Raw genomic sequence first — 19,436 nt, 5'->3', positions numbered from 1 at the left:
GAGACACCAGTTCGAGTCCCTTATTGAGCGGGTAGAACAGGAGCTTCACAATGGTGCCTTGACCCAGATGGGAGTGAGGATTGGGGGGTGAGTGTAATGGGAGCAAGCTGATAGATAGCTGTGCAATGTGTATAAACCTCACTCTCCTGATCTCAAGAGGTGCACTAGCGACTGACACTATGGGCTGTAGCCTTTAGCCTCCTTGTTAGCGCACCCGCTTCCCATGCCAGAGACACCAGTTCGAGCCCCGTACAGAGCAGGTAGAACAGAAGCGTCACAAATGCAGCATGTGTTAATTCCCTGCTTCACCCCTCAATCCCCTGTTACCACTGTCACCCATCTCTGGAAACATTTACACTTATTACCATTGATTTACTGGGTCATTGACAAATAAGGTTGTCCACTGTGATTAAAATAAATAAAAAATATTTCTTCATTTTTTGTTTAAAACACATGTTTCAAGTTTTTAGAAATGTAATCTTTGTGTCCAAATGTCTTTTAAAAAGTCATGTGGCCTAACCATCAAGTGAAAGGTATTAAAGTAAGTTCTATGACCTTGAATACATGGGTGTGTACACAACTGAATTATTATTTGAAATTGTTTTTTTTTTTTTTAATACAATTTTTAAGGCAGAAAATAATCAGAGTCAAGAATTGATACAAATTTTTCAATATTGGACCTTTAATAAAAAAATAAAAATTTTGGATTCTGAAGTGCGGATTGACCGGACATATTTTACAGTCCCATAATCTCTCAGAAGCTAAGGTGATGTCACGTTCAAAACGCTGGAATTAAAAGTACGGCGGTGAACATGTGAGACAGACGGCTCTTTTCAACTGTAAGTGATATGTACAGTATATACCAAGAAAATAGTTTTTGTGCTTATGGTGCTTGTTTAACAAAACCAGAGTAGATTATTTTCACTGTTGTTGTTCTTTACCAACGTTACCCACGTCCCAGGATGAAGTATGTATGAGATCTATTCATACTACTCGCATGCATACCTAAAAGAACATACTGTTTTACTGACTGAATACATACTGTGACAGTACACCATTTTTGGATGCAGGGTAAGGTTTGGTGGACAGAAGTATTTCAAATATTTATAATATTTTTAAACAAAATTGGTTCACTGCAACATTCTTTTTTAAATGAATAATAAGAAAAGATTATTCTGCACTAATCATGCCAACCTTTCTTTTTTTAATGAGACTTTTTTCCCCCCTATGGTCTCTGGATGGTTACACCACATGACATTTTGGCTTTAAACCCCAGAATAAATCAGAAAGTCAGAAAACATGTTCATCATAGAACACGTGTAAGTAATTGTTTTGTGTGAATTGCATTTTTATGTACTATTTGTGAATAATTTAATAAATCTGAGTGACACTTCATTGACCCAACTGCATATTTAGGATTTGGGGAACCAAATATCCTTCTTAAATATCAATAATGGTTACGGCCCTGCTTATTTTGCAAACACCTGTATTAATCACAGCATATTTTATGGCGGTACAAGCCTGTGTTTTGTAATCTGGAGGTAAGGTAACCCCAGAACAATCAGTGTCTCTTCCTCTCTCTCTCTCTCTCTCTCTCTCTCTCTCTCTCTCTAACCTCTTACTATAATTACTCTCCATCCATGTGCTGAGTAAAATGAAGGACTGGATGTCACAGACAGAGCAGCAGCCATCTTATTGTTGGCTTAGGGACAGAGCTAGGCTCTCTGCTCCTTCCTCAGTGACAGTTTGGTCTTTGCTAGAGTTGAGAAGAGTTCACTCACATCCTGTGGATTCTGCTATCCTTGAATTCTTGAGCAAAGACACATACTTGCCTCCAAAAGTTATTCACAGATACACACAATCTGTTTGTGGTGCATTTCTTTTATTGTCCCTTACTTGTAATGTTCAAATGATTATATTCCTAAGAGTGTCGTACACTCACAAACTCCTTAAATAAATGTCTGCATCTATGCACTAGTTTGTAGCTATCAGGGGTTTATTAGACACTTTGATCAGCTGCACACTCTCAAACTTATTCATCTATTAAATGCATTGGAAAATCAGACTTTTAATGAGTACAGTGTATTTGAAGACAAAAAGCAGATAATGACCTTGAATGGGAATGTCAATCACATATACTTATCTGCATCTTTTCACGATTTCTGTCATATATGTTTGATTGAGGCATTCTGTGTATGTTTTATAGACATCTTGTTTTGTTTTTCAGCATTTAGTTCACATTAGTTTATTTTATTCAACCAAAATAAAAAAATTTTATCCCCTTTTCTCCCAATTTGGAATGCCCAATTCCCACTACTTAGTAGGTCCTTGTGGTGGCGTGGTTACTCACCTCAATCCGGGATGCGGAGGACAAGTCTCAGTTGCCTCCGCTTCTGAGACCATCAATCCGCGCATCTTATCACGTGGCTCGTCATGCACGACACTGCGGAAACTCCACACGTGGAGGCTCATGCTACTCTCTGCGATCCACGCACAACTTACCACACGCCCCATTGAAAGCGAGAACCACTAATCGCGACCACGAGGAGGTTACCCTATGTGACTCTACCCTCCCTAGCAACCGGGCCAATTTGTATTTGCTTAGGAGACTTGACTGGAGTCACTCAGCACACCCTGGATTCGAACTCGCGACTCCAGGGGTGGTAGTCAGCGTCAATACTCATTTAGTTCACATTAGCACTAACATTGTACTATAGGTGTTATAAATGGGTAATAAACTGAGAATTCCCTGTCTGTGCTTATGAATTGGGTTTTTGTTGTCTGCTGGCTGAGGTGAGAGACAGATTGAACCAAATGTTTTTGGCAGAGGTCCAGCAGTAGGTTGAATTGTCTCTGGTGCGCAGGTTGACTCCTCAGTGACTGGTACATTTATTTGTAGCTCTCTATGAGAGCTGAACTGATGCCAGAGATGCCACTGTGTCCCAGAGGGCCTTTTCTGACCACCGTAAGTCACTGTTCGCTCAGCTGCAGCTGGTGCCCTAAATGCTGATGGATGTGTGTAATAAAACAGGGCAAAGCAGAGTGACTAAATCTGTGTTTCTCATCAAATCTTACCTGATGTTCTGAATCATGTCAAGACCCCATGAAATCAAGTTTAGAATTTAGTGCCTTATAGTTCATGTCTGTCAGTGCAAGTGCACTAAATATTTGCTGAGAAAGCCCCTCAAATAACAATAATTCAATATATGATTAAATAATTATAAGTAGTTATATTTAAATAATAATAAATATAATATATATTGTAAAAATATTGGAGCATCTCGCGTCTCGAGATTCTTGCATTCGGAATTGTGCTCCGTCCAGCTGTGTTTGAATGAAATAACGTGTTTTCATCCTGTGCTGTCGCTAGTTTCAAGCCCTGCATCCCAATCCGGACCCTATCCACCCTGAACAGTACCCAAGATAAGAATTAGGCTGTCTTAAATCATAGTATGTGGAAATGAGTGTTCCCAAAGTTCCCCAGGTGGTCTACTATTTCTGGTCAATTTTTGAAGTGTGGATCCATCCACTCTCAAAAATCCCTTGCTCAACAGAAGAGGAGTTTGACCGTTTGCTTCAGAACTACAATTGGCATACTTGAAAACTACAAACATGGCGGCGAGGCAGACGGCGCATCATCTCTTCATTATGTTTTTACAACATGAAACAATATTTAACAGTATGTAAATTAGGCTGAAGAGAAACTACATTGTTCTCGCTGTCGGACGAAGACGCTTATAGGCTCATTAAATTGCAAATGATCAAGCGGCTCCTTTTACATTGATCATAAAAGGGTATGAAAGATTAATAATAGAGCCCGACCGATATGGAATTTTTGAGACCAATACCGATTTTAGAGAGGGAAAATTCACCAGTGGCCGATATAGTTAATTTTTGAGCTGGAATGAAAACAGACCATTTCTATGTGGATTTTTCACCGATATGATTATGCAAAGGTACTCAGAAGGCTGCTTTCTTAAACAAATATTTTTATCAAAGAATATTTGACATTATTATTATACATTGTCAACAAATTCTAGAAATGAACTCTGAGAAAATAAAGAATAAATAAAAATAAAATACACTACTGTTCAAAAGTTTAGGGTCACTAACTCACTCTTTATTTATTTTTTTTATTTTATTTATAACTTACTTTTTTTCACATTTTAGAATAATAGTAAAGTCATCACAACTATGGAATAATAGAAATGGAAATATGGGAATTATGTTGTGACTAAAAAAATCCAAAATAAATCAAAACTATGTTAAATTTTAGCATCTTCAGAGTGGCCACATTTTGCCTAGATTTTGCAGAAATGTACTCTTGACATTTTCTCAACCAACTTCTTGAGGTATCACCCTGGGTTGCTTTTTAAACAGTATTGAAGGAGTTCCCATCTATGTTGGGCACTTGGTAGCTGCTTTTCTTAATTATTTGGTCCAAGTCATCCATTTCAAAAACTTTTTTTTAAAATAAAATTTTAGTCTTGTAATTAAATAAATGAATATGTTGGCACAATGATATTTTTGTCTACAAAACTAATTTCAAACATTTAAGCATACACCTTCAGATCAAAAGGTTTTTAAGATCATGAGAAACTTTTCAGGCAAGTGACCCCAAACTTTTGAATGGTAGTGTAAATAGCTAAATAAATATCAGTATTACTGTTTAGTATCAGTCAAATGCTGACCATTAAAACAAAGAATAAATACAAATAAAATAAATAGCTAAATAAACATCAGTACTGTTTAGTATCAGTCAAATGCTGACCATTAAAATAAAGCATAAATAAAAATACAATAAATAGCTAAATAAACATCATTATTACTGTTTAGTATCCGTCAGATGCTGACTATATTAATACTGCTGAGACAAGATAAACGGCGGCAGCGGTGTTACACCGTATTCTACTATACAAGTTCAGGGGAAACTTTCAACGGCAGAAAACCAGACTTTTAAATATTACATTTTGTAAATGCAACGACTGGAATTGTTTGGTTGAAGGGGGTACCAAACTGTGAATCCTGAACAAAACAGTTTTGTGAATACATGTTTACTCATTAGCTTACACAACAATGAAAGTAGCTACGTGATTAGCTAGTTAGCAGTAAGCTCGTTTTCACGGAGAGTAAAAGAAGGACGTTGTTTATTTTACTTTCCAGCATTGTGTTTCAACAACTAGGTAATAATATAGCGTGAAATCAACCCCCTCCAATAATCAAAACAATAAACATATAATTGCTTCACGCTGCAACCCACCCAATGGTCAAGCCAAATCTTCGCCCTTGGTGAGCGTACTGGCGCACTATGGCTGCCGTCACATCATCCAGGTGAATGCTGCACACTGGTGGTGGGTGAGGACTGTCCCCTGTTCTGTATGTAAAGAACTTTGTGTATAGAGTCAGAAAAGTGCTATATAAATATAACAAACATTCATTCATTATATCACAGCAGGTGCACTGAAGGTCAAATTATATATTATCAAACATATAATGTGGTTTTTAGATGTTTATAATGAATGTTGATATCTGTGATGTTGAAAAGACTATTTGAGCAGCTGGTTCATTATGACAACTGCTTCAGTTCCTCTTTTGCTTGTAAACAGCAGCACGAATGCAGATCACACTGGTTTGATCATACACGTCTGAGCACAGCCTAGTGTAATCACACTGGTTTGATCGTATGTGCAAAAGGTTTAATTGCGTTATTTTTTAATATAATTAATCACACTGAATTAACGCGTTAAATCATCAGCTCTACTTTTAGTAGAAATACACATTTACAATTCACAGTCTCTCTTTTGTTTTTGAAAAACAGACCAAAAATATTGATTATGTGTTTTGTACATCCATTTTTTCCAATCAAAAGAGAATGTCCTATCCCCCTAATATCACCTGTCACTGACTAGCAATAGCAAGTACCAAATCATGGTTCACAGCTGTGACATAAACTAAAGTTGTTTTTTTTTTTAAAGGGATGAGCTCAGATGAGCTGACATGTCGCACCCCAACTTCCTGTTTCAATAGGAAATACATCAACTCAGGAAAAAAAACGTAATATTTCAAGAAATTTCATTGGGTCTTTTCTTGGGGTCTGCCCTAGAAACATCTCCCAGCTTATTTCACGTAGGGTGACCATACATCCTCTTTTTCGGACCTTAAAAAAGCGTACGGCCGGGATTTCTAAATTTGCGAAAATGTCCGGGATTAGGCTTTAGTTGCATTATGAGGTGCATCTGGTCTAATACTTCATTGTGTGTGTGCGCATATTTGCATTGCTTTAACCCCTCTTTGTAAGTCCCGCTTTCTTGCACACCGATTATATGAAGCTTGCAGCAACTGTTGGCCAAATTCCTGCCTGTTAATCTCTCCGCGAACACGCGAAGCGCTGTTGTGTTCGGCATCAAACAGTTGCTTGACAGTAGCAGCAAATGCCAGCCGAGTGGAAACAATGCCCAAAAGAAAGTGCAAATTGACAGAAGATTTGCACAAAAAATTCCCATGTTTTCGTCCAGGTCAAGATCTGTGGGAAGCAGAATGAATGACATGTAAAGCTGGCACTTATGTGTCAGTTGCTAATAAAGGTGCAAGTGATTAAGAAGCACACATTAGCTCTGCAAAGCATAAAGGGTCAGCAAAATGTGAAAGTTCATCAGGTAAATTAACGGACTACTTTTTGCGACCAGGTAAAATTATCATATTGCTTCATCTTCCATGGCCATTCAAAATAATAGTAATAGTAAATGAAGGTACACTCATGGCATCAAATATTTTATTTTAGTACATGGACATTCAAAAGAATGTTGGAAATTTTTATTTATTTATATATATTTATGTTATGCTAATAGAGTGTCTTTTTCACTGTATTAAATTTTGCTTTCATAGTAACACTGTTTTGAACCCTATTATTCCACCCCTCGAAAAAAAAGTTGTCCTTTCACGTAAATACGAAACTGGAACTTTCAGAAAAACACTGCATGTAGGTTTAAACAACTCCTTAGCTCTTTTTGACTGTAATGATGTGTGAATTGTAATTGTTCAGTGGTGTGAGAGTGATTTTATTGCCTCTTTGCTCCTCTGCAGGTTCAGAGTCCTGCTAGTGATTTTTTCCCTATTCTTTGCTTGTCTGAGTGTGCACAATGCAATGGGCTCAGTTGATTAATTTTTTATTGCCATTTTGTGTGTGTGTGTCAATGAGTGACTGATCTTAAAAACCCATCCAAATGATGTGATTCATTTTGACTGATTGTAAGTACATTTTCGATGTGTCCTCGAGAGACTGATTGTGCTTGACTAGATATCTGTGGACACGCTCTGAAACTTGTCAGTTGCTGTTAGTTCAAATCTCCGTTCATGAGCTCTTGGTGAGTGTCACAGTTTAAGAGTGAAACAGTAAGCTATTGAGATGTTTTAGGCACTGATCTTTGTTTAGGCTAGAGCAAGCAGATATAAGTCAGAATAGAGGAAGAGAGAGACATGGACTTTATTCAGAAAGGCTGCAAAAATATATATATATTTTTTGGCATATTTTACACAAATATGTTTAGTTGTTTGTAGTTTGAATAGTAATGCCTCTGACACTTATGTTGTCTGATTCAGTAATGGACACAAGCAGAGGCAAAATGTTCAGTTTTCCATCTTCATTCCACAAACTACTCTCTTATGACTCTTGGCATTGTGCTATAGCTGTTGCCTATGTAGATATACAGGATTTTGACTAATACACTGTTTGAACAGACAGATCAGATTTTATCACTTGCCAGTGTGGACAGTCAGCAGTAAAATCAGATTTGAAATACAAATCTGATTTAGGCCTATTTGAACAAAGCCATAGTGAGTGAGTTTGAAAGAGAGCAAGCTTGTAATATCGTAGAAATTAGGAGAGCTTGTAGTATTTGTCAGATATTGAGCTGGAGAGCTGCCAGTATGAGCAGACGGTGTGACCGGTGGAAACATGTTGTTCTGGAGGACATGGTGCTCTGAGAGCTGTGGGGGACCTCAGCCTGCTACACGTCTCTATAAGCGCACAGAAATTTACACAAATGCATGCAGGATTCATCACTGTAATAACAAATCATGTCCTCCCTTAAAAGCCCACTAGCTCATGGGAATGTGATGATCCAAGAGTTTGGTTTGTCAAGTAATGTGCCTGAGAGGTTTTGCTGAAAGTGTTGACTCTTAGTCGGGTGTTTTAGCTGTCAAATGTGGCCAAATATGATTTATATGGTTTTCATTTATTTCTATCATATGATTATCAGAATTGGACAGATTACTTTTTTAGATTTATTTTGGCTTGCTTTTGAAGAGCACTGTATAGTGGTGCACCGATCAGGAAATTTGAGGCCAATACCAATCTCGGATTATTTTAATTTAGATCGTCCGATACCAATTGTTTTTTAAATGTTCCCTTTGCCACACTTTTGCAAGTTATATTGTGCAGCTATATGTTTATGCCCCACACAGTAAAATTACAGTAACACTTTAAAAAAAGGTTCCATTTGTTAACATTATTTAACAACATTACTGTTGTTAACATGAACTAACGAACTTAATGTTAATTACATCATACACTATTACATTTTTTAAATCAAAAGTTGTATTAATTAACATTAGTTAATGGACTATGAACTAACAATGAACAATTGTAATTTTATTAACTAACATTACAATTAATAAAGACTGTAAAATATATTATTCATTGTTTGTTCCTGATACCTAATGCATTAACTAATGTTAACGAATGGAACCTTTTTATAAATTTACTAAAACTACATTTCTAACATTATTTTTGAAACAGTTATTAATAGTTATGCTGTCAATATCAAAAAGTCATTGTGACATATTGGTAAGCAGTAAAAACCATGAGAGCATCACACACAGCAGAGATACATTCAAAAATAAGAAAAATATATCCATTACCAGCTCTAAAACTGCTCCAGTGAGAAATCATTAATATCTATGATTTGTTAACTGTATGTGGTATTTTGATGTAACACAGATCACTAATTATTAAGCAAATACGTGAAGATGCGATACCGTTATGGTTAAAATGTAATTGCTGTGATTAGTGGTAATGTGACCAACATTAATCTGATTTAAATTGGGATCCTCACAGAATAGTGCTGAGATGAGTGACTGGTGAGATATTGAGAACACCTGGATTGAGAGGATGTTTGAATGACACTGTGAGTGAGTGAGTGAGTGAAACTGAAAGTGCTTATGATCGCTCTAACAGTCTCTATTGCTCAACACAACGTCTGATTGTCACGACTCACGTTACATCACGTATACTCAGATTTTTATACGCATGTTTATTTGTTGTTTAATTCGTTTTTATACCCGTTTGCAGTCTCTTTATCCTCTCCGTGCTCGCAGTGCAGTGAGTCAGAATTACTACCGGATTGACTCTAGAAAATAGGCATCTTAATATTCATACACGTGCAATTCTTAAACATTTTTAAAAACAAACCTGCAGATTCATCTGAATAACAGCATGTCTGAAAGTTTAAATTTGTGAATACATAGAATTGCCAACAATTCACCCTGCAGAGGCCACTGTCATGCATCAAGGGCTGAGAAAGCACTCATTCATTCCAGGAGCAGTGTATGTGTGATTCCCAGCCTGCTGCAAAAAAGATCGGCCTTGATTCTAGGCATGATTGGCTGATCACAGACTTCAGACCAAGATCGGCCGATTTAGAACAGTGGCCGATCGATCAGTGCATCCCTAGTACTGTATTTTTGACATATTTGTTTTGTGAAATGTTTGTGCATCTAATTGAGTTAACCTACAAAATGCTTTTCTGTGCTTGCGTAACATATACAGTAAATCTGTAAATCAGTGCTGATCTGGCCTGGCTCAACTTAACTTGATATAGCTATTTTTTCCCAATGGAACCTTTTCACAGACTGTGATGATGCATTTTCACCTTATTTAACAGCATGAATCTAGCCAAAAAAAAAAATTATATTAGCAATTTTTTTTAATGATTTAATGTAAACTGATAACATTATACCTTGTAGTATATTACCCTACCATAGCTGCGATTATGTTTCTATTACAGCTGCTTAGGGAGTGACAGAAGATTTGACCTCTTTCTCTCTTCTGACTGCAGTAATCCACCACTCTCTATTTTTTCTTCTTTTGGAAAGCTGTGAAAGCGTAATACTGGATTTCTTTTGCTGTTGGAGCAAATGGGCAAGCAAAAATTATATTTGCTGTGGTCTCCTATTCACTGCTATACAAGTTTACTCTGCTGTCATTTACTTCTGCATTCCAAACACGAATATGTGAAAAGGGTCCATAATTTTGTTCTTAAATGTAATTAAGTGTGCTTTTAGTATTTGGGTATTTATGTACTTGCTAATGGATTTTTTTTTTTCATTCTTCAAACAAGACCAGAGATAGTACAAAACAAATGGTTTTTTTATTTTTTTTTATTTTTTTTAAATACAAAAATTATATATATATATATATTATACAGTACTGTGCAAAAGCTTTAGGCACTTGTGAAAAATGTTGCATAGTGAGGATGTCTTCAAAAATAATGCCATGAATTGTTTTCAATTATCAATTAATGTCATACAAAGTCGAGTAAACATAAAAAAAAAAGCTAAATCAATATTCAGTGTGACCACCTTTGCCTTCAAAACAGCACCAATTCTCCTATAGGTACACCTGGACACAGTTTTTTGTTGTTTTTGGCAGATAGGATGTTCCAAGCTTCTTGGTGAATTTGCCACAGTTCTTCTATCTATTTCGGCTGTCTCAACTGCTTCTGTCTCTTCTTGTAATACCAGACTGACTCAATATTCAGTGGGGGGCTCTGTGGGAACCATGCGATCTGTCGCAGGGATCCCTGTTCTTCTATTCTATTCTATTCTATTCTATTCTTTTTGCAAAATAAATGTTTGGGAGTCTAAAATGTATATTTCCTATTGACACACTAAAGCTGAAAATATAAATAACCATCTTAAGACAAATGTATTTGTGAAGCATCTTATATGCCTAAGACTTTTGCACAGTACTGTATATACATAAAACAATAAACAATTAATAAAAAAAAATAAAAATAAAATTAAGCTACCAAACAAAGTCAGTTTTGTCATTACGGGGTGTTTAGGGGCGTGGTTATCATTCCGTAATAAAAAAAAAGACATGGGGACAAAAATCTTTATATAATTGCATGCGAGTCTCCGCGAGTGATTGCAGAGAAAACACAGACAACACAGACAATTTCACAGACATAAGTAAACAAAGCAGAAAATGCAGCTCTGCTCGTGTATATCCACTTTAATTTCTGTTATGTGCCTCAAACAAAACTCTGAATATCTTTAAAAGATTTTATGTCACTAACCTTGCAAACTTGGCCAAATTCTGTGATTATTTCGTCCTCTAAAGCGTGCTTTGTATCAATGCGAACCTTGTAAACATAACTTGGCTTCCAGGCAGACTGATATAATATTTTGTGTGTGTCTACTTGCGGAAGTTTAATCGATCCAGCCAAGTTGATCGAGAATGTGTTTTCCAGTTTTGTTAAATAATTGCTTCAGACGGTTAGAGAACAGACTGTGGGCGGTCCGTGGGCGTGCCGTTTGAGGCTTATGCTGCATTCCATTCAACTCAGCAAGTCGGATTTTCCAGCTTACTATCAGGAAAAGTACAATGGAATGCCACTTGAAGTCGGATTTCCAACTTGGAAACTCGTGTGAAAATTTTCAACTCCAATTTTGCCAAGATGCAGGCTTGTGACGTCACAGAAACATGTTTGCACCCAGGAAGATATTCAAAGCAAGTGATAAACATTCACTTTTATTAAATGATATCGATAAATAAGTCAAAGTTTCTACATGACATGATATTAAAGCTTGTTTAACAAACGTTTGCAGAGACAGATGTTCAAAACATGGTAAATATACTCTCTTTTGAAAATCGTACACCTTTAGCACAAATATTAGCACTGCAGCATTGTTTATCAATTGGGTTGCTAGGAGATGTCTCTGCTGACAGTCAAACCCCTGCTAAGCTAATGGGCTAATACAGCTACAGCTGACTCTACACTAGCTGATTTTTCCAATGATTTTCAGGTGTTAGCTTTATTAACATAATCACCGGCCAGGCAGAGGGAGACAGAGCGCCCATTAGCACCTCTCAGCGGGAGGTGTTAATCAATTGAAAGGGACTCCCAGCTGAGTTAATGGCTTCAAGCACTGAAAAACACACATCTGTTTTGTTTGAAAAAATCATTCTGTCACTGAGAAGAACTGACAAGATGACAAGCTGATCAAAACTTTTTTTTTAATCACACTCAGCTGCATAATATTACAAACACTGATTACTGATCCATAGTGATTCTGCCATCCTGCAAAAATAATGCAAAAGCAACTAATGACGGATAAAATAACCTTGACGGACATTTTATTTTTTTATTTTTATTTTTATTTATTTTTTTTCCTTTTTCACCCAATTTAGAATGCCCTATTCCCAGTGTGCTTTTTAAGTCCTCGTGGTCACGTAGTGATTCGCCTCAATCCGGGTGGCGGAGGATGAATCCCAGCTGCCTCCGGGTCTGAGACCATCAACCCGCGCATCTTATCACGTGGTGTGTTGAGTGTGTTGCCACGGAGACATAGCGTGTGTGGAGGCTTCATGCCATCACCGCGGCATCCGTGCTCAATTCACCACGCGCCCCACCAAGACCGAACCACATTATAGTGACCACGAGGAGGTTACCCCATGTGACTCTACCCTCCCTAGCAACCGGGCCAATTTGGTTGCTTAGGAGACTTGACTGGAGTCACTCAGCATGCCCTGGGATTCAAACTAGCGAACTCCAGGAGTGGTAGCCAGCGTATTTTACCAATGAGCTACCCAGGCCCTAGTTTTGGTGCATTTTAAAATATAACCTTGAGAAAGCCAACAGAATCATGAAGGAAATGCAACATCGTAACTATATTAGCCCCTTTTTTGGAACAATCAAGCAAGCTGCAGGTGGGCAGTTCCACGAAAATGTCAACCATACCATGGAAAAACTGCGATTTCAAACTTATTTTAATTCATCATGCAGACTTGATGGGTGTTATAACATAATATAATATGTCTCAGATGTCGAAGTCTGCACATTTCAAAGTGTTTTGGATGGTTTCCCCTCATGCTGTAAGTGCTGCTTTCACAACTGTCATGTCCGTAACAAAGAGATGTCACATCCGTAATGCCGTTTTTTACCCATTTATGTAAAAACGACAATGAATAAAAAATAAATATTACATGTTCTTTGGAGTGCCAACCCTCCAATATTATTTGGCTATTATTATTTCTGGATCGTGCATTTCAACTCACAGAGTTTTTACAAAGTGTGTGTGGTCTCCCAAAAACTCGTGTCCGTTTTTGTCACATCCATAATGCAAGTTCATTTCCCGATCTAAACTGGAAAAAAAACTTGTCCAGACTAAAACTTTTGATGTCTGGACTATCTGTATGGTTCTATGATTATACATAAAAATGGCTTGATATACTGGTAATGAGTACTTGTATATGAAGTTAAAATGTCACATCCATAACGCTGGAATTGCCCAGGTCTGAAAATGCCACAAATCACTCTATTGCAATTCCAGTTTTACTAATTTTGTTATTTTGTCAGAGAGAGATAGAGAGAGAGCTGCATTTATGTAGCTGCAGTTTCCAGGTGAAATTCCCACAGAGGGTGCCAAAAGCAAGTTGTAAAACAAGTTTTTTGGCTGTAAATAATGTAGTACAGCGAAGAGGAATGCATATTTTATTAATTACACCCAGACACCAACCCTAAACCTAACCATCAATAGAGTAAAATTATCATCTTTTGAAAATGGAGCCTCTGAATCCCAGTTGTTACTCATTATGTGAATGCGATTACTTCCTGGTTTCAGTGCAGGACAAAATTTTACTTTGTATCTTCAAATTGATTATCTTCTAGCTGGAACACACAGAGGAGGGAGCTCAGAGCTCAGAACTGCCTACAGCACCCACAGACTGCACACATCACCCAAACCACACACACACAGAGCGTGCATCACAGAGCACACATGCTTATACACCCAGAGCTTAGATACCAGTCCACATAGTCACTGATGTCAGCACGCTAATCTCTTTCCTGATTGGTGGATGGGCAGCTGTCAAAAACACAGGCAGCACATCTGGATCTCAACAGTTGGAAAACACAGCTCTGGCAACAAGGTTGCAGCTGTGTCAGAAGGGTTATCTCAGCGAGAGGTGCACCGAGGAACATCAGCTGCGCTCTGGCGCAACCTCTCAGCTCATTTCCTCTACTTGGGATAAGACACGGTCGTTTGCAACGCTGCTGGCAGCATGCAGCACAGATCCTCGGAGAATACGAGCTTTAACTGTCAGGTAGGATGGAGGCTGGAGCATTAGCCTTCAAGCTCTACCGTGTCCTTGAAAGGGATGCTGTGTTTTTATGTGCCTGTGGAGACGGTCTTATTACGTGCTAAATTATTGTTATATAAAGAGACAGAACACACTGTGCTTGTATCATTCCTTTTGATACTGTTGTTTAAAGACAACAGTACATTTGATGTGTTTTTCCTTCTACACTTTCTCTCTCTGCCTTCCTGTTTAGTTCTTCTTAGAGCTATTTTGGTCTCATCCTTCCCATGTCCTCTGCCCTGCATCTTATCTCTTTCTCTCCTTGTGTACCTTAAATGTTTCTCTGTATTTCTGTGAGGGAAAGGAATTATCTGGTTGTCAGAGGGGGTGTTGAGTTCAAGCCTCCTTTCAGACTGGAGAGATGAATACCTCAATGAGCTATAGATAGAATGAAGGTGCAGGTGATGTATGTGTGTGTGGTTGTGAGTATTAATACTGAGGACATAAATAGAATTGAAAGAGAGAAATTGGGGGATGGCAAGGTAAGAGGAAGAATACAAATAATCGTTCTTGTCTTGGATGTGACAGTCGAAAATATTTGGACCGTTCCTGAAAGCAGACAGAAATATGCGATTTAATTATGCTGATGAGTCAGTGGCTTTGTGCTGGCGCATGGTTGTGTGAGTGTCATGGTAGTGCACTCTGTTTTTGGCTTTCTGGAAGGATGCTGATGCTGATCCTTCCATTGCCATGGTAACCACCATCAGTCCTGCTGCTCTCAACCAATAGAACGTCTCAGATCCCATTCATCTCTCCCCCCCCCCCCAGCTTCTTCAACAACCCCAATAATCCCTTTCACTGCTCATGGTTGTTACTGCATGATCAGGCGGTTTAGAAGCACAATGCATACACTCACATGTAGGGAAATCTGTGGGACATACTAGTACAGTGGGTAAATAAAATGACCAATGGCTGGTGTCCTATATATTATGGTTCTGCCTGTTCATAACACCACAGTATAAACATGTTCTGTCAGGTAACTAAAAAAAAAACTAAAATAAATATTTTATACGACTGAATGTATCCACTTTCTATTGTCCATAATTGGGGCTGTTTCCATCTTTTATGGAAATGACTGCTTCATGCAGCAGTTGAGGTTTATAATTTAATAAAGTTAGTGAGAATTCAGCCATATAGGCAGAACTGGGCCACAAAGTACCGCGTCCCAGAAACCTGCAAAGAGCTTTGTCTGATGAAGAAGATTAACAGGAAGTGATAGCATTTCAAACTGTTTACACAAAATTCTATGCAATTAAATGACACAAAATTATAAAATGATTCCTGAACCAAATATTTTTTGTTCCCAAAATACTCCACACACTAAGCGTAATGGTGAATTTTGGCCATTCTCTGAAAATTCTTCAGATAACTGATTTTTCCCCCTATATTAAACCAGTAAAAAAAAAAAAAAAAGAAAATCTCTGTTTCTTTTGAATAAAGAATGGTGGATCATTGCAGTATCAATGGTGGATCTTATTGCAATATAATTTTATTAATAGACACAAGTGAGAAAGAGTATAGAAAAAGGAGGGGAAGAAAGAGAGGGGAATGAGATGGGAACATATCCCAGGCCGGTTTCGAAACCAGGCTTAACTACAGAAGCTCTGTACAGAAATGCCAGTTTCCTTAAAGAGACAGTACCAGTTTTAGTACGTGTTCAACAAATCAATGTGAACACTTGTAAATAGTACAAATTATGCAATTAAACAATAAACATGTAACAAAATCTAATAAATGCAATATAATATCATACTTATTGATTAAATACATTGATTTGTTCATTTTTAAAAAGATAAAATGTGACCAAAATGATGAAAAACTAATAAAATATAATTAGTAAAATTTATATTTTCGTAATGTACCTAGTTAGAAGTCCCCTGTATAATTAACAGCATTAGCTGGGAAAGAATTTCTTTCCTATGTAAGCAAAAGGGACATTAAATTGAAATATACCCTTATGAATCAATATCGAACTGATCGAAATCTGAATCGAATCAAGAGACTTTGTGAATTGGAATCAAATCGGGAAATCTGTATTAATAACCAGCCCTAATGACGTATGTGATTCGGAGGCTGCATTTTTCCCTCTAACATAATATTTTTACTCCACTAATGGTTACGTTTAGGTTTGGGGTGTGGTTGGGGGTGGGGTACAGTTAAAATATAAAATAAAATATGCATTTCTCATCACTGTATTATATCCTGTACAGCTGAAAACCCGCTTTTGGCACCATCCCCCCTCCCCCTTGGACATTTCACCCACAAAATGGAGCTCACATGTGCCCATATGCCCAACAAAACTTGTCGCTTTGGCTACTTTCTATTCTTAGTATAGAAAAAGTCAACCGACTTCTGATTCTGCTTCCACATGTGCATACCAACTCAATGTCAGAGCACTCGCAATGACCGCAAGGCCAAGGTTCCAACATTGGAATGATAAGTCTTGGAATTAAGTAGTTTATAGATATGTGTTATTTTCTTTTAAAATCTTAGTGCATGTTTTTTCTGCCAAGTATTCAGAATACGCATGAACAGTGGGAATATCTGTGTGTGCTTTAAAACCGCTCTGAAACTGCTGTGGTCTATTTGTGCTATTCTATTGAGAGAATACTGCCTGAAGGACCCTCAAGGCTCTCAGTGCATTTCAGCTACAGTTGACTGGGTGTCCCTTGTCAAAGGCTGCTCTGTCTGGTTTGATTTTAGAAGTCAGACTCACAGCTGTTAGTCCAAGATGGTCTTCTTCAGTTCTTGTAGACCATTCTAGAGTTTTGTTGTGATGACGTCGCAGTGTTATACAAACCGCCACACAGAACTACTTGCTCTAGTTTGGTGATTACTCTTCGCATTAAGCTGCCTTGATAACCCTAAACAACGGATCCAGCGCCAATCTCTTAAAGTCCCTCATTACAGACTGGCTCATTCACTCAGGAAGGAACAGAAAAGCAACATCCATTGCACACTATATACAAATGACATTTTGATCTGCTATTAACTTTTTCCATAAGGCCACTTCTCTATGATCTTTAGCTAATGCTGGATCAGATGTCGTCAAAAAAACATGCAGCATTTATTGACAGAATATATATCCTCACATCTTCATAAAATGCTTTTTTGTCTCAATACTGTTGAAGTCTTGTGACGAGGTCTCCTTAGATGCAGAGAGAACAGTTTGAGAATGTGACCAGGGCTGAAGGATAGAGCTTGAGCAGAGATCTCTGTGTTTAAATTCAGACTGTAATTCTTACCGGAGCAGAGCGGAAGGAACAAATGGTCCTTTCACAACAAGAACTTTATACTATTCAGTCTAATGTCTCACAAGATCCATTGCTATTCAGGAATGTAGTGTGAATATACACGTCCATGCACTTCTTCAGAGTTAATGGATGCTGTTTGGAGAATGCTCATAATTCTGTCTCTAGTATTTCTTAAAGATGTTAATGCTGCCAGAAGAAAATCACTCTAAAACCACAGGAATAAAATATATGGAAGCGTAATGCATTCACAACAACATCCATCTTCTATTAATGTTGATTTGTATTGTTGTGTTTGAAGAGAGAAGCAAAGAGACTTTGTACTTGTTTAATGACTGTGTGTATGTATAGGTTGTACTGTATATATCACAGCACCCATGTCTCAAAATGTACCATCTCCATCACATAGCTTTCACCCTCCTTTGGCCTCTCCTCTTCTTCTTTTAACAGTGGGCTTCTTTGTTGTTGTTAAATAGGGCATGGAGAGGACAGAGGATAGCAAGTAGTAGAGATACTATTTGACTTCTGGAGTAAGACATGGCAGTAGATGGTTTTCAGAAGATGATTCTTTTGAAACCATTCTGATTAACCTAACCGTTATCCTGTAGGTGTTAGTTCCACATTAGTGTTTGACACATACAGGTTTTTTCAATGGTTCAGCTCATACTGATACCTTGAGAACAGGGTGACCGATGACAGATGCAATTATATGTGATATAATACAATTCACTCAATTGTAAACAGAATATATGCACTCTGAAGTTCAGATTTCAGTCTGTTAATTGGCCAAATGGACACATTTAATCGAAATTGCCAAATGTCAGCCAATTAATCAGCTATTATATCTGCATCTAGCCTTGATGCCCCTAAGGGCTTCTAATTAACCAAAAAAACTTTCAATTGACAATTGCTTTTGACAATGCAATGTAGATTAAGACTAGGTGTAAGGTACTATTATTTCAGACATTTTGGTAACTTCAACCACACATCCTCTCTACAAAACCCTGCCCTCCAAATACAAGTCAGCCAACCAGATGTCAGCAACAACAAAAAAAGTATGCAAAATGATTCACAGGCATAGAGTGTTTCTGACCAACTAGTTTTCTTATTGGCTAAAAAGCATGGGCCACTCCACTGACTTTTTTGCAGTTTACAGAGCCTAGACCTTTCAATATTTCATTGATATCTGTCAGGAAGTTGGGACATTTTATGGGTGGTATTCCAAAAACATCACTTGCAGCACCTTTATTTGCTCAAGAAATGGATTGTAAAGGGTTAACAGAAAGTACTGTCATAATGAGAGACTTTACAAAGGTCAGTGATGTAATAATCTCCTGAACATTATTTTGTTCCGTCGGTTAGGCTAAAGACTCAACATTCACAATTCTTAGTGCCTTATATCAGTAGACAACAGGGTAATAACCATTATAAACAGAGGGAGACTATCCTAACATTCAGAGGATTGTTGGTCAGATCAATCAATATAGCTTTTTCAATGAGCGATTCTTCAAATCTTGAATATTTGATTACATCCTTGTGAATATGAGTGATAAACAATATAAAATTAAGAAACATTCCTGACTATAAACCCATGGAATAGCTGTTTGTTTGTTTTTGTTTGTGTTTGGGAGATATGGAATAAGCAATCACAAGCCATTTTGAGTTTAAAATAAGGTCAGGACTGAGCTTCTAAATATTTAATGGACAAACTGCAGTGGGATTCATGGTTGTAGAGGGAATCTTCATAACTTCCCACTGAGCAG

At 37.5% G+C, this 19,436-nt stretch overlaps 1 protein-coding gene across 5 annotated transcripts in view; it reads left to right on the top strand.

The window, feature by feature from the left end:
• The window catches only part of LOC127425831 (sodium-driven chloride bicarbonate exchanger-like), a 71,266-nt gene that overhangs the window by 1,589 nt on the left and 50,241 nt on the right, over positions 1-19,436 (top strand). Inside the window, exon 1 of one of the 5 annotated variants that reach the window (XM_051672123.1) lies at positions 14,042-14,386. The exons of the other annotated variants lie outside the window; for them this stretch is intronic. Coding sequence (XP_051528083.1) covers positions 14,345-14,386 — 42 coding nt within the window. The 5' untranslated portion in view covers positions 14,042-14,344. Of the gene's footprint in view, positions 1-14,041; positions 14,387-19,436 lie in introns of those variants that run through there. 5 annotated transcript variants of the gene reach the window in all.

The sequence above is a fragment of the Myxocyprinus asiaticus genome, chromosome 35 (genome assembly GCF_019703515.2).
Source record: "Myxocyprinus asiaticus isolate MX2 ecotype Aquarium Trade chromosome 35, UBuf_Myxa_2, whole genome shotgun sequence".
Lineage (NCBI taxonomy): Eukaryota > Metazoa > Chordata > Actinopteri > Cypriniformes > Catostomidae > Myxocyprinus > Myxocyprinus asiaticus.
This window is presented reverse-complemented; position numbering and strand designations above follow the sequence as displayed.